General features: G+C 36.7%; 1 protein-coding gene across 4 annotated transcripts in view; it reads right to left on the bottom strand.

The window, feature by feature from the left end:
* Rps6ka3 (ribosomal protein S6 kinase A3) overlaps positions 1-15,297 on the bottom strand; it is a 90,662-nt gene that overhangs the window by 50,592 nt on the left and 24,773 nt on the right. For 2 of the 4 annotated variants that reach the window (XM_048336856.1, XM_048336855.1), the window contains 2 exons: positions 14,630-14,666; positions 7,705-7,761 (listed from right to left, as the gene is read on the bottom strand). In XM_048336856.1, coding sequence (XP_048192813.1) covers positions 7,705-7,746 — 42 coding nt within the window. In that variant the 5' untranslated portion in view covers positions 7,747-7,761; positions 14,630-14,666. The remainder of the gene's footprint in view (positions 1-7,704; positions 7,762-14,629; positions 14,667-15,297) is intronic. The other 2 variants (XM_048336854.1, XM_048336857.1) reach the window with 1 other exon arrangement.

Raw genomic sequence — 15,297 nt, 5'->3', positions numbered from 1 at the left:
CTTCCTTCCTTTTCTTTCTTTCTAGGGGAACAGTTTTGAATTCAGGCCTACAGCTTGCTAGGCAGGTACTCTTATCATGTGACTCATGTCCCTCAGAAGTTCTTTAAAGATATTTTGGTTTGGAAAATAATTTTGATACCTATCTTGGGGCTTGAAGTGATAGGGCCTGGCTATTGTCCATGAGCCTTTTGGTACAGATTGGCTGTTTACCATTTGAGCCACAGCTCTATTTAGGGCGCTCTGGTGGTTAACTGGAGATAAGAATCACAAGGATTTTCCTGCCTAGGTTGGCTTTGAACCATGATCCTTAGAGCTCAGTTTCCTGGGGAGTTGGGACTATAGGCATGAGCCACCAGAGGAGCCCAGCAGGAAAATACTCTTTAAAGTATGCCAATACTCAGCATGAGTATTGATCATTATAATAGTGGCACTTAAACCAATAGCCAAAGCACTAGCAGCTTTAAGAGCTGAGAGAAAATGTTCCACTTACTGTTGATTTTACCATAAAAACCTCAAATGTTAATCTATACAACCTATAAGAATTTAAATAAAATCATTGAATTTTTAAAACCTAGAGGGACACTAGAAAACTCTAAGAACATAGGTTAAGGATGTAGCTCAGTGGTTGTCTATATGTTTAGCGTGTGTGACTGCGCTGGCTGAATTCCCAGCACAAGGAAAGGAAAGGGGAAAAGAAAAGGAAGCAGCAAGAACAATAAGCTCATTTTCTGGATGAAGAAACTGTGGTCATATGCTGTTTAAAACAGCTCAAGGGAACCTTCAAGGAAATGAGATAAAAACAAGCAGATAATGCCAAGTGCTGATGACTCATGCCTATAACCCTAGCTACTCAGGAGGCTGAGACCTGGAAGATCACAGTTCTAAGCCAGCCCAAGCAGAAACGTCCATGAAACTATAGCTCCAATTAACTAACAAAAATGCCAGATTGGGGTTGTAGCTTACATGGTAAAGTACCAGCTGTGGGCAAGTAATCTTACAGCTCATAGCAAGAGTGCAAGGACTCAAGTTCAAGCCCAACTACCAACATACACTCAGACACACAAAACTAGCAGGTCAAATTCTCTGAGTATTATGAAAGGCATCGTATGTACCACAGGGCCAAGTAACTTTATGATTATGGAATGAACAGTAACTGGAATAATCATGAGTGAAAGACGGATGAAACTACTGCTCACATCTCCAACATGTCTTAAGAGCACTTAAGGCCACTGTCTGTGTACTCTTTTCTGTGTGTGTGTGTGTGTGTGTGTGTGTGTGTGTGCGCGCGCATGCGTATGTGTGTAATGTGCCAATCTTGAGGTTAAACTCAGGGCTTGGGTGCTGTTCCTTAGTTTTGTGCTCAAGGCTAGTGCTTTACCACTTGAACCACAGCTCTACTTCCACCTTTTTGTTAGTTAATGGGAGATAGGAGTCTCATGGACTTTTCTGCCTAAGCTGCTGTGAACTGTGATCCACAGATTTCAGTCTCCTTAGTATCTAGGACTACAGGCATGATCCACCAGTGCCCAGCTTATTTTCCTATTTTAAGTGACAAGTTTTCCTTTTATGCTTTTGTGTCTTTAACAAGGTAAGAAGTACTTGGTATCTAACAGATGCTAAATGCTTGGTTAGCCCATGATTAGATGTAGTTAGATGCAGACTGAGCTGCTGTAAGAAAAAGACCTCAGAATGCAATGTGATGACTCAAACAAGGTAAATACCTACTTTTCCCTCCACATAGAAGTTTGCAGGTAAGAGGGTAGTTTAAGTTTAAGGGAATCAGTGTTTTTTCACTCCATTGTCTCTATCCCCTCTCCTGTCTTTTTTTAATATATATTTTTTATTATCAAACTGAATTACAGAGAGGTTACAGTTTCATACATTAGGCATTGGATACATTTCTTGTACTGTTTGTTACCTCGTCCCTCATTCCCCCCTTCCCCCTCCCCTTTTCCCTCCCCCCCCCCATGAGTTTTTCAGTTCATTTACACCAAACAGTTTTGCAAGTATTGCTTTTGTAGTTGTTTGTTTTTTTTAACCCTGTGTGTCTTGATTTTGGTATTCGCTTCCAATTTCCTAGTTCTAATACCAGTATACCCGGTTTCCAATATACTCAGATAAGATACAGAGAAAGTGTAGGTACAACCACAGGAAGGTGATACAAGAAGATCATCAATAACAGAGGCTACAGTTACATATGGCACGTTGAAAGTAGTTACAACTGTGATATAACAATCGTTTCTGTAACATGGAGTTCATTTCACTTAGCATTATCTTATGTGTTCGTAAGGGTATAGCTATTGGGCTCCTGTGATCCTCTGCTGTGTGACTTGTCTAAATCTGTGCTAATTATTCCCAATAAGGGAGACCATAGAGTCCATGTTTCTTTGGGTCTGGCTCACTTCACTTAGTATAACTTTTTCCAAGTCCTTCCATTTCCTTACAAATGGGGCAATGTCATTCTTTCTGATAGAGGCATAAAATTCCATTGTGTATATGTACCACATTTTCCTGATCCATTCTTCTACTGAGGAGCATCTGGGTTGGTTCCAGATTCTAGCTATGACAAATTGTGCTGCAATGAACATTGTTGTGCTGGTGGCTCCCTCTCCTGTCTTATCTCTACCAAAACTTACTTATTTGCTGGACTCTGGTTGGCACACACCTGTAATCCTAGCTACTCAGTCAGGAGGCTGAGATCTGATGATTGCAGTTTAAAACCAGCCCAGGCAGGAAAGTCCATGAGACATTTTTATCTCCAATTAATCACCAAATACAGCCAGAAGCAGAGCTGTGGCTCAAGTGGTAGAGCACTAGCCTTGAGTTGAAGAAGCTCAGGGACAGTGCCAAGGTCCTGAGCTCAAGCCCAAGAGTAGCAAAAAATAAAAACAAGGATGGATAGATAAATAGACAGATAAGATAATATAGATAGCTAATACAAATTTTGACTATCTTGTAGGTTTAAAAGCACTGAAGAAATATTAAATACTAAGCATTTGTCTGATGTTTAAAGCTAATTCATAAAATCTGGAACAACTTAACAATCAAATCATATTGTTCATAATATCTTATTCCTAGACTGTTCTAACCTGTTTATAGAATTCAATTTTGTCCCAAACACAAGTGCTATGATTGCATAAGAGAAAATACAAGCCATATAACAATATAATGGAAAAATACTTAAACTTCAGACTAAAGAAAACAAGTTTTCCTTTCAACGGAATTGTAATGCAAAAAAAAAGTAGCTGCTGGGAGCTGGTGGCTCATGCCTCTAATCCTAGCTACTCAGGAAGCTGAGATCTGAGGAGCATGGTTCAAAGTAGCCCAGGCAGGAAAGTCCCTGTGAGACTTTTATCTCCAATTAACCACCAAAAACTGGAAGTGGTGCTGTGACTCAAGTGGTAGAGGCCCAGAGTTCAAGCCTCACAACCCCCACCCCAAAAAAGGTAGCCGGTGGCAGGAAAATCATTAATATTTATTGTTTTTACATTTGATTATATGTAAGTATATATATATATTCTAGATCAATGAAGAAAAAAAGGTCTCAAATGGTTTGGGAAATGATAGGAATGTATATCAAACCCAAAAGAAATATCAGGCTCTAGGAACCTAAATAGTTACCACTTATTTAACAAACACTGAACACCAACTGGGTACTACAGGTACCAAAGGCAGATTTGGTAACACTTCTGTAGGGAGTAAAGACAAGGGAATAAGCAATGTGATCTGGCAGAGTTTTGCTGTTAGGGTATATGGAGGTTGATATGGTAGCACAAAGAAAAATGTTAATTCAACGTCTAAGTGAAAGTGCTAAGTTGTGTTGGGAAGATGTTTCAGTTGAAATGATATCAAAGCTAGATCTGAAGTATGACCAGGAGTTAAGTGGAAGCAGATGATAAGGGAAAAGAATTATAGGGAGGAAATATGACTTGTGAAAACACAGAAGCCAAAACAGAAACTGATATATTTGAGTGAGTGAACTTGAGGGCAGGTATGTGGGGCTGAGGAGGATGTGGAGAGAAGCATGCAAAGGACTTGGTAGGTTACATTATAGAGTTTAGACTAGAAGTACAAAAATACTGAATGGTTTTAAAGCAGAAGAGTAAAATGACCTCACTTTTTTCCCACTCTTTTGTTGGTTGTGGGGCTTGAACTCTGGGCCTGGGTGCTCATTCTGCCTGAGCTGTTCAGCTCAAGGCTAGCCCTCTAGCACTTGAGCTACAGCACCACTATGACCTCATTTTTCTGTACTTGATGATGTTAATCCTAATTTGTTTAATTTCTGAAAAAATTAACTTTCCCAAGATGTTGAAAAGCTAACAGGATATGCAACCACACATTCTCTCTCTCTCTCTCTCTCTCTCTCTCTCTCTCTCTCTCTCTCTCTCTCTCTCTCTCCTCTCTCTCTCTCTCATATTAACCAGCTGGAAGATACAGAAGAAACTCCCATTTTCTTTTTCTTCTTTTTGTTTTGCCAGTCCTGGGGCTTGAACTCAGGGCTTGGACAGTCCCTGAGCTTCTTTTGCTCAAAGCTAGCACTCTACTACTTGAGCCACAGCGCCACTTCCGGCTCTTTCTGTTTATGTGGTTCTGAGGAATAGAGCCCAGGGCTTCACGCCATGCTAGGCAAGCACTCTACCACTAAACCACATTCCCAGCCCGAAAAGCCCATTTTCAACATAGCAAAAACTATGAAATATCCATGAACTAAGAAATATATAACTATAAGTAAGAAGCCATAAAATTTGGATAAATGATATATAAGAACATAATAAGTAAATAAATCTTCTTGGATATGAAAACTTAAATTATTTTTCCATGTTACTCTGTAAGCAGATTATAAATTATTATAAATTCAAATAAAAATAACAATATGAACCAGGTGCTGGTGGCTCACACCGTAATCCTAGCTACTCAGGAAGCTGAGATTTGGGGATCATGGTTCAAAGCCAGCCAGCCTGGGTAGCAAAATCCATGAGACTCTCATCTGCAATTTACCAGCAAAAAGCTGTGGCTCAAGTGGAAGAGCACTAGCCTTGAGCAAAAAAGCTCATGGACAGTGCCCAGGACCTATATACACCCACATCATTTTACAATAGACTGTAAAATCCATCTAGAAAATTAAATACAGGATAAGGGGAGATTGACTGGAATATATTGTAAAACTGGAAATTTACCAATGAAACCTGTATAAGTAATGGAAACAAATAAAAATGCTAAAAAGAATTAAATACATAAAACCACAATTTTGAAAAAATGAGAGAAGCTTTTCAAATATGGAAGTAATTGAAAGAGCACATAAAATCAAAATAGTCAAGGGGATGGAAGGTTAAGCTGTCATTCAAACAGACAGGTTAAGTTCAAGCCTCTATTAGCTGCAAATGTAACCTTATTTTAAACATTCTTTGCAAATGTTATAATTAAGATGAGGTTATACTGTGGAGGATGTTGGGGCTGTAATCTGACTGATGTCCTTATGAGAAGAAATTTGGAGACAAAGTCACAGACAACAAGAACAACATGTAATGACTGAGGTAGATATTGGAATGATTTGTCTATAAGCCAAGGAATACTAAGAACTACTGGCAACCACCAGAGGCTGGAATAGATAAGGAAGGAGTTCCTGTTGAAACCTTACTTTCAGAACTTTGGCTTCTAAAACAGTAAGAGAATAAGCTTTTATTGTTTTAAGCTTCCCACTTTGTGGTAATTTCTTAAGGTAGCTCTAGGAACCTTATATAGGGATTAGAAAACAATTTAAAATAAAAGTTATCTCAATTGAGTAGAGAAAGAATGGTAGAATTTTATTTGTACAATAGGGGTTAGGACAATAGGTGACCGACTACTAAAATGTCAAGTGTATCAAAGATGTAAATGAAAAAAAAACAAACAACCCCCCCAAACCACCACAATAAAATCCCAAGCAATAGTAAGTAAACCTGCAAAGTTTTTATAATAAGGATATTCTAAGGAAAACATGAATCTCCTCCCCCTTAAAAAACAAATAAGAAAAAATGAAAATAAGAAAAGAATCCCAGAAGCTAAGTGTGTTTAAAATGATAAATCAATGTTTAAGGATAAAATTTTGGAAGATCTACAATAGACATGGAATTCATAATCAGGATATATTCAGAGATTGTGTAAATGAACAAGGAGAAATGAAACTCAAAAGAAAACTAGACACATTAAAAATGAAAATACCAATAATGTGTGAATAATTAATCTTAATACTCAAGCAGGATGCAAATTAAAATGATGAAATATTAATTATTTAGAGTGGTTCAAATAAAAACATTTTGGGGCACTATTCAAAGAATGGCTGAACAGATACTCCCATGTGCTGAAATTTTTACAATCTTTTTGGTAGGTGTAATTTTGTTTGTTTTGTTTTTTTTGCCAGTCCTGGGGCTTGAACTCAGGGCCTGAGCACTGTCCCTGGCTTCTTTTTGCTCAAGGCTAGCACTCTACCACTTGAGCCACAGCACCACTTGCAGCTTTTTCTATATATGTGGTGCTGAGGAATTGAACTCAGGGCTTCGTGTATATGAGGCGAGCACTTTACCACTAGGCCATATTCCCAGCCCCTGGTAGGTGTAATTTTGCAATCTTTGTGCTAATTCCCATAAGATGTAAATGTTTATACTCTATAATCCAACACATCTTCTTCTAAGATTATATTCTACTGAAATCTAAGTTTATAAAGCTAAATAAAGGAAAATGGCATTAAATGTCAGATATGCATCAATGATTATTAGATAATAGGTTTTAGATACTAGACATTCAAGAGTAAACAAGAGATGAGAGAATGGTTAGTATTCACTTTCTATGTGTGTTAGTATTTTATTTTAATTAATTTATTTTTTGTCAGTTGTGGGGCTTGAACTTTGGGGCCTGGGCACTGTCCCTGGGCTCTTCAGTTCATGGTTAGTGCTCTACCACTTGGAGCCATAGCACCACTTCCAGTTTTCTGGTGGTTAATTGGAGATAAGAGTCTCACGGATTTTCTGGGCACGGGCTAGGCTGGGCTGGGCCCAGCTGGCATTCAACAGTGATCCTCAGATTTCAGTCTCCTGAATAGCTAGGATTACAGGTTTGAGCCACTGGCACCGGGCTTGTGTTAGTATTTTAAAACCAATCTTACTAATTTTTGAATGGTCATTAGCATACTCAAGAATATATTTTGGTCACTTTTTTTGGAGGTGTGGGGTTTGAATTCAGGACCTCATGCTTACTAGCGACGTACTCTACCACTTGAGCCCATTATGCTCTATTTTTGTTTCCTTTTTGATTAGTGCTGGGACTTGAACCTAGGATTGTGCATTTTCTGGGGAGGTACTCTACCACTTGAGCTATGCTTCTAGTTGCTTTAATTATTTTCAGATAGGCTGGCAAGCTTTTTCCCAGAACTGGCCTAGGACCATGACAATCCTACCTTTATCTCCTGCGTAGCTTGAATTACAGATGTACATCACTGTGACTGGCTAAAAGACATGGGAATCTCAATAATATTTTTTGCCTAGGCTGGCTTTGAACTGTGATCTTCCTGATCTCCACCTCCTGAGTAGCTATGGATAACAGGCACAAACCATGACAACAGGTGACAAGTTTCTAATATTACAAAGTGATTGTTCTGCTCAGTTTAAAAATAAGAATTTTATGGTATCTTATTTGCCTCTATCCTTTGTGATACTGTATTTTACTTACAGTTTGCGGATTAATCTCCTCCTCTCCCATAGGTTCATCCATAATTTGCTGTCCATTCTGTGAAAAGCATAGCAAGTAGAAAGTTAGCAAAACACAGTATACATCAAAAGAACACAAAGGCAGACAAAATGTCATTCAGGAATATTTTCACCCTTAAAGGGCTCTAAATGAAGTGAAGAACCATTATCTAAGAATGCACTTGCAAATTTGCAACAGGTTGTGCTTCAAAAGGTCATATGTAATTATTTAAAACCATAAAACACTTTTTCATTGAAATAATAAATGATGATTACCTTTACAGGTGAGCTCTTGAGTTCATTTGAATAGTTAAATGCATTATAAATGGTCTTAGCTAAGCTTCAACAAACAGTCACAACACTTTGTAGTGCAAAACAACTCAATAATTAATCAGTTTTTCTGATTAATTATTGCAGGGAAAATTAAACTTAATCTCTACATCAAAATAAATTCCAGATGGATTAAACATTTAAATGTCTAAAATTATGTAAGCATTAGAATATAGATGAATAATAATCATGAAGGAAGGTAGAAATCATAAAGAAAAAAGTGACAACTGAATCCATAAAAAGTTGAAAACTTCTTCTGCCAGACACACAAAAAGATAAAAGACAAACTGATTACAAAAAAGTAAAGCAACATATGACAGAGTTGGTATCCTTGATACATAAAGAGCTTGTTTTACAAACCTGTAAGAAAAAACGATGAACCTCAACAGAAATGAGCAATAAAGGAAAAAAGAGTTCAGCCTTAGTACCAATCAGAGAAATGCATTTAACCCAAAGATACCTCTTGCCTTTCAAGTTGGCAATGGTTTACAAAATAAATAACAGTGCTAACATGGGCATATGAAAAAGAGTATGCTAGATTTACTGCTAGAGAAAGTATAAATCAGCACAACCTTTCAGGAAGACAATTTGATTTTATATTAAAAAGTAAGTAAAACAACCACCATATCTAAAATTTGGAATGTCCCATGATTTCTACTTTCTTTTTTAAATGGGCAAGTGTACAAAGATGTATACACAAAAATGCTCACCATTTTTTCCAAAAGAACTCCAAATTGGAATCCTAAATTCCTAACAATAGAGAACTAGTTAAATATAGTATGGTACATCCATATAATGGAATACTATGTGGTTATTAAAATGATAAAGATGTAAATTTATTGACATGGAAAGACAATCACATATAATAAGTGAAAAAAGCAGTTTACAAAACAATATGAATTGTATGATCCCATTTTAGACAAATATATACATGTTTCAATGTATATATTTGTATGGGAAAAACTCTGGAAGGATATATACACCAAAATGTTAATAAGTGGCTATCTCTAAGTGGTAGAAATTTTACATAATTTACATTTTTTGTCTGCTTATTTGAGTTTTCTAATGTGCCTACAATATTGACAACCAAATTGGGAAAATTTGCACATGGTGGTACCGCCCTAGGGAAGCTGAGGCAAAAAGAGTGCAAGGCCAAATTGGATTACATTGTGAGATTCTATCTCATCCCCACCCCAGAAGTCAGGAATGCATAGGGTCTTCGTTCATCTTTCCCCACCACTGGAAAAAAAAGAATAGCTCCCTACCTACTTGTTCATCCAACAAGTATACAATGATCTAAGCTGATCATTTTTGGAGCAGTATAAACTGGGAAGTAAAAGGTAGCCTCCCACCACTCCATATACCTCATAAGGCAAATAAAACACGGTTCTCATCCTAGAAGATCTGACCTATAGAGAGGGTTCCTTTCATTTTTACCCATTCATAGAGGATGTTACTAGGTTGGAGATGGTCTCTACAATACCACAAGGTGTAGAAATAGTGCCAAATGCAGCAAATGGCAGGAGGGCAAGTATAAAATCTTCATTTTTCTAAGATAATCTCAGAGGCTACAATATTACCTGCTTCTATGGTAAGAGTAGCTGGACTATCTCTGGGATACTTCTCCTCATAGCTACAATCAGTACTTAACTGACTACTGGGTGACTTTAGTCCCACATCCCCCAAAGAAACCTTAGAGTAGCTCTTAAGAAAGCTGACTTTGACTAGACAAGGATGGCTCATGCCTATAATCCGAGCTCAGGAGGCTGAGATCTGAGGATCAAGGTTTGAAGCCATCCTGAGAAAGAAAAGTCTGTGAGACTCTTACCTCCAATTAACCATGAAAAAGCCAAAAGTGGAGCAAAAAAAGCTCAGGATAGCACCCAGGTCCTTAGTTCAAGCCCCAGGAGACCATACACACACAAAAAGGAATGCTAACATTGGAGATTAACATGTAGGTTCAATCCTATTCTGAAAAAAATATTGTTATAAAGGTGATGTAGAGGGGTTACAGTTACATAAGTCAGGTAAAGAGTACCTTTCTTTTGGGACAATGTCATCCCCCAAATCCTGTTCTTTCTTCTACTAATTATGATACATATGATAGGTTACTTAAATTAAGTTTTAGTTTCCTTCTATATAGAAACTGAAAGTTTTAGAAGTCTTATCTTCAGAGGTTTATTGTGAAGACAAAATGATAGAAAACCATAAGTACTTAGGATACTAAGCATTTAGTAAGTGTGAATTACTTTTTACTATCTCCAAAATTCAATCACTTCACCCATGACCCACCACCCTGCTACCTCTCCTTTATTTTCTATCTTAGTGAATGGGACTATCATTCATGGAGTAGTTCAAAGTATAAAATGTAGTTGAAAGTATAACGTTCTATAACACAGATCTGCTAATGGCTGCCTATGATTTGGCTTTTAGAACTTGGTCTAACTTGAGCTATACTTACATTTGCCATGGGAATAGATTTTGAGAACCATATGCTTCTTGCAATTTTTTTTTTTTTTTTTGGCCAGTCCTGGGCCTTGGACTCAGGGCCTGAGCACTGTCCCTGGCTTCTTCCTGCTCAAGGCTAGCACTCTGCCACTTGAGCCACAGCGCCGCTTCTGGCCGTTTTCTGTATATGTGGTGCTGGGGAATCGAACCTAGGGCCTCGTGTGTCCGAGGCAGGCACTCTTGCCACTAGGCTATATCCCCAGCCCTGCAATTTTTAATATATGCAAGCAAAACAAACATCACAATTCCTAATTTACTTTTAAGTCAAACTGGTACTGTAGAAATCACAGGGAACTTGGACTGATAGGGCTATAGCTACCTCTAAGCTTTATGATCTTAATTAAGCAGTTTGGAATTTCTCTTAGCCTATCACCTTATGTGCTTAAAGTGGGGCTATTTGCCCTGTCTTCCCAAAGGTTATTATTTAATGCAAAATTGAGATAACTCATAAGAAAGCACATGTATAAACTGTAAAGAGTTATATCAATTTAAATTACTCTGAAGATAGTTTCATGAGGATAAAATGGTGTTCCATAGTCCTTTTGATCTTAGAATAAAGTAAAAATAGGATCAGTAAGGGATCGCAGAAGTTTTCTGTTCCAATTTACACATCATTTGTTTCAATTCTTTCTACCCTGTTTTTACCTATACTCAAAGAGTATTAGGTTAAAAAAAAAAGGCAGGCCCACTAGGCAGACTACTATATTGTCTCAGAAAAAAACACAGCACTGCTAGATAAAATTCTTTATTCCATAATAACTTTCTTTAGCTACAAATTCCCTTTAAAAGGATTGTTAATAACTGAAGACTAAAGTGCCTGGAGGCTATATGAAAAGTCATAGGAAGTAACCCTACATCAATGAATGTAAATCACTGGGTCTTGCCTTTTCAAGATAGCTCAAATTTCCTTATATATCATCCTCTCTTCTGAGAACACTGATTCATCTTAAAGAGCAGGATATAGAGCTAGGCATAGTTCCATCTGCCAGTCATCCTAAATTATATGGGGGAGCTAAGATTGTGAGGATCATGATTCCAGGCCAGCCTGGGCAGAAAAGTTCACGAGACTCCATCTCAATAGTGGCATGTATCTGCCATCCCAGTAACTAAGTGCCCAGGCAAGAAGTGAAAACCGCTCTTAAAAATACATAGTGAAGGGCTGGGAATATGGCCTAGTGGTAGAGTGCTTGCCTCGTATACATGAAGCCCTGGGTTCGATTCCTCAGCACCACATATATAGAAAAAGCCAGAAATGGTGCTGTGGCTCCAGAGGTAGAGTGCTAGCCTTGAGCAAAATGAAGCCAGGGACAGTGCTCAGGCCCTGAGTTCAAGCCCCAGGACTGGCAAAAAAAAAAAAAAATACATAGTGAAAAACAGGGCTAGAAGCAAGTACAAGCCCCTGAGTTAAAACTCTAGTAGTGCTTAAAAAAAAGAGTGCTATAAAGAATTGTAAGCAATTAATAATCCAATATTGATATAACCAATACAAAGTAAAGGGCACTAACCCCCCCTCCCATTTACCTAGACATTAAGTTGTTATTAATTCCTTTCATATCTACATTATTATTGGTATGCCTACAACATATTGTTCATGCTGAAGTTCTCTACTGATTCAATCCTCACACTAAAACTAAGCCCTGCACCCTTTATGCTATATCTAGTGCTCTTCCTACTCTTGTGAACAAAAAAGCCTTATAATTTTTTTAACTGGTATGGGAGTTTGAATTCAGGATTTTGTGATCATGTGGTTTGGTTTCCTCTGCAGGCTATCACTTAAGCCATATCTTTGGTCTAGTGTTTTTTTCTGTTGATTGGAGATAAAAGTGTTAACTTTTCTGTTCAGGATGGCTTTGAATCATGAACCTCAGCCTCCTTGTTAACTAGGATTACAAGTACGAACCACTAATGTCCAGGGAACCTTATAAATTCTTAAATCATCTTTTTTCTATCTCTGATACACTGCTACAGTTTCTATAGTCGACTTCAAATTTGTTGATTTCTTTACTATATTCAGCTTCATGTCACCCACAGATTTTTATAATGTATTTTATTTCCTGATCTACTCAGCTAATTTACAGTATATACAAACAAAGCAATATAAGGAAAAAATTTAAATGATCTCAAAGCTAATTTATTTTCTATTGTTTTGAAAAGTATCTGTTGCCTAAGTTTAGCAAAAGATTTAAAATTTTAAACTTAATATTTCAAGTAGAAAAATATGAAAACCTATATTATTTTACGTACCAGAGAAAATGCACAAAGTTTTTTCCATCAAAAAGCACCTTCATTTCAATGAACTAATTTTCATCAAAAAAGGACTCAAATGTTATTTATTTGAAATGATAGTTTCTTCTACAATTAAAAATGTTAAGTTTTCTCTAGGAAAATAACCCTCATAGGTGAATTTGTTTGAAGTAGAATGCATGCATCTATGGAACTATCAAAATGAAATCTCTTTGTGCAATGAAAGCTAATATAAAGAAAAACGACCCTAAGTTTTTGTTTACTTACAGATTAGGTTAAGTGGATCATGTCTGACTCAATACTGTACTTTCTATAGTTCCCAAAGTTCAAGGAGTAGGACTTATTAAGCAAGAAACTATAGTTCTCTGATTTCTAGAAACAAATAGAAACATGTATTCTGAACCTGGACAGGGCCAGGTCTAAACCAGCGTTTTATCACTTACTGGTATATTTACCTGAACATCATTTAAGTTTGTTAAAATTCTGAGCCTCAGTTTCTCCATTCATGAGATGTACAAAATCGCTACCTCACAGGGATGTTGTAATTAGAAAGATTTGCCAAGGGATACTAAATCTTCAGAAAATGCTACTTCTCTTTTGCCTCAATTTGACTATGTGATGTTTATGTTTCTTCAGATAACTTCTAAAGATGTACCACAATAAAAAAGTGTAGGAGAGATGCCTAACTCACAAATTTTTGCAGAAAATTTCCTACAACACATGGTGGAAGAGATCATTCATGTGTGCTATACTATATTTCTGTACCATGTGGCTAAAGAATGAGTATGGACAAAAAATAGTATAAAGGCAAGGCAAATGTATTTATCCTCTCTCATCCCACCATAATGCATGCCAGCCAAAAACACTGTGGAATCTGGCAGATTGCGTATATGCAAATATGTGAGATACTGAAAAAGGTTAAGAGATGCTAATCATGCTTTGTTAGTCTGAAATATATAAAGTCACAAATTGGAATAATCTACAATATGGTCATCAGAACAAATCATATAAAAAAGACTGTTCACTCAGTTTCAGCAGGAATTGTTTTCAAAACAACTTTCAATTTTGTATAAAATTATCACTAAGATCATCTTTCAGGTTTAGAGAAGAACAATTCAATCAGTAATTGGGAATTGACATTTTCAGAACCTCGATAGAATCTCCAAATATTTTAAGGGAAATATGGACATGTTTAAGAATATTTTCTTAATTAAAACTTTCATTTTAAGCAACCTTATCATTAAGACTTTGTTGTAATGCCATGTTACAATGCACAGTCATAGGCTCTTGGCTTTGAGTCTAGAAAGATCAGACCCATCATGTACAAGTATAGTAGGGCTTAGAAATTATCTGTGATTGATACAATTTGACCTTTACATTTGAATAACATACAACTACTGACATATTCTTACCTAGAAATAAACTGTTCATCTGAACATTAGGAGAAAAAGATTCCTCACAGAAAACAAGTCTGAAATAACAGGAAGGCAAAAGGAAAGGAGGGTTCAGAGCCATAGTGTATTACTATGGAGACCCAAGTTGTAGGAATGAACAAGGACCACACTTTTGTAGACCATCCTCAAGTTTCCGCAAGTGTATCTGCCTTCCAAACTCCCTGACATCAGCAGTGGTTTTTCTGCCTACAACATATGCCAAAAGGAGTTCTAACATGAAGGTACTGAGGATGGGGTAGCAGAGATCTCTTTCCAACTCTGGTTAAAATACCATTGTATTTTGTAAATCCAAAGAATCTTCTAAGCAATCACATTGAAACAATAAGAAACAAGCATTTTATATTCTTAATAAGGAATGTATATAATCCTTACCAATGTGACAGGGTTAAGAATCAGCTCCTCATTTATCCTAAGGAAATATCAGAGATGTGCATAAAGACTTATGTACAGTGATATTCATCATACTCATTATACTGAAAAATAGAAAACAATCTAAATGACCAACAGGGGACTGGTTAAGTAAATCATATACATCTACTCATATGTAGGATACTAAGCAATGGTTAAAATTAGGGCCTCAAAAATTAATGATGCAAAAATATGCTTGTAATATATCAAATTATAAAGGATATAAAGCTGTAAGTATGACCCCAATTTTGTATCCTCCCTCCCAACATGGGTGCATGTAAGTGGCAAAACATATAAAATCTTATTAGTAGTTACCTGGGCCATAGGGTTTTCTTCTTTGTACTGTCTTTTCAAAATATATGCATTTCTTATGTATTATTTTTATAAAGAGAAAAAAAACAGCGAATATAATTAGAAAAATCAGCTTATTTCTAGTTACAGTGCCTGCCGTGGTAACTCTAGCTATTAAAGACCTGTTAGCACCCAAGACTGTTCAATTTTCTAGAAAAGGGTAGGGGTGACCTCTGGTTATATCTATATTTTTAAGTTTATGAGGACCCTTTCCGAAGCTTTTTTTTTCTGGTTCTGCAGTTGTAGCCTCAGAAAATAAGTTTTAGGTCTGAACCCACCTC

Source organism: Perognathus longimembris, chromosome 28, assembly GCF_023159225.1.
Source record: "Perognathus longimembris pacificus isolate PPM17 chromosome 28, ASM2315922v1, whole genome shotgun sequence".
Taxonomy (NCBI): Eukaryota; Metazoa; Chordata; class Mammalia; order Rodentia; family Heteromyidae; genus Perognathus; species Perognathus longimembris.
The sequence above is the reverse complement of the archived record's forward strand: the minus strand, read 5'-3'. Positions and strand labels throughout refer to the sequence as shown.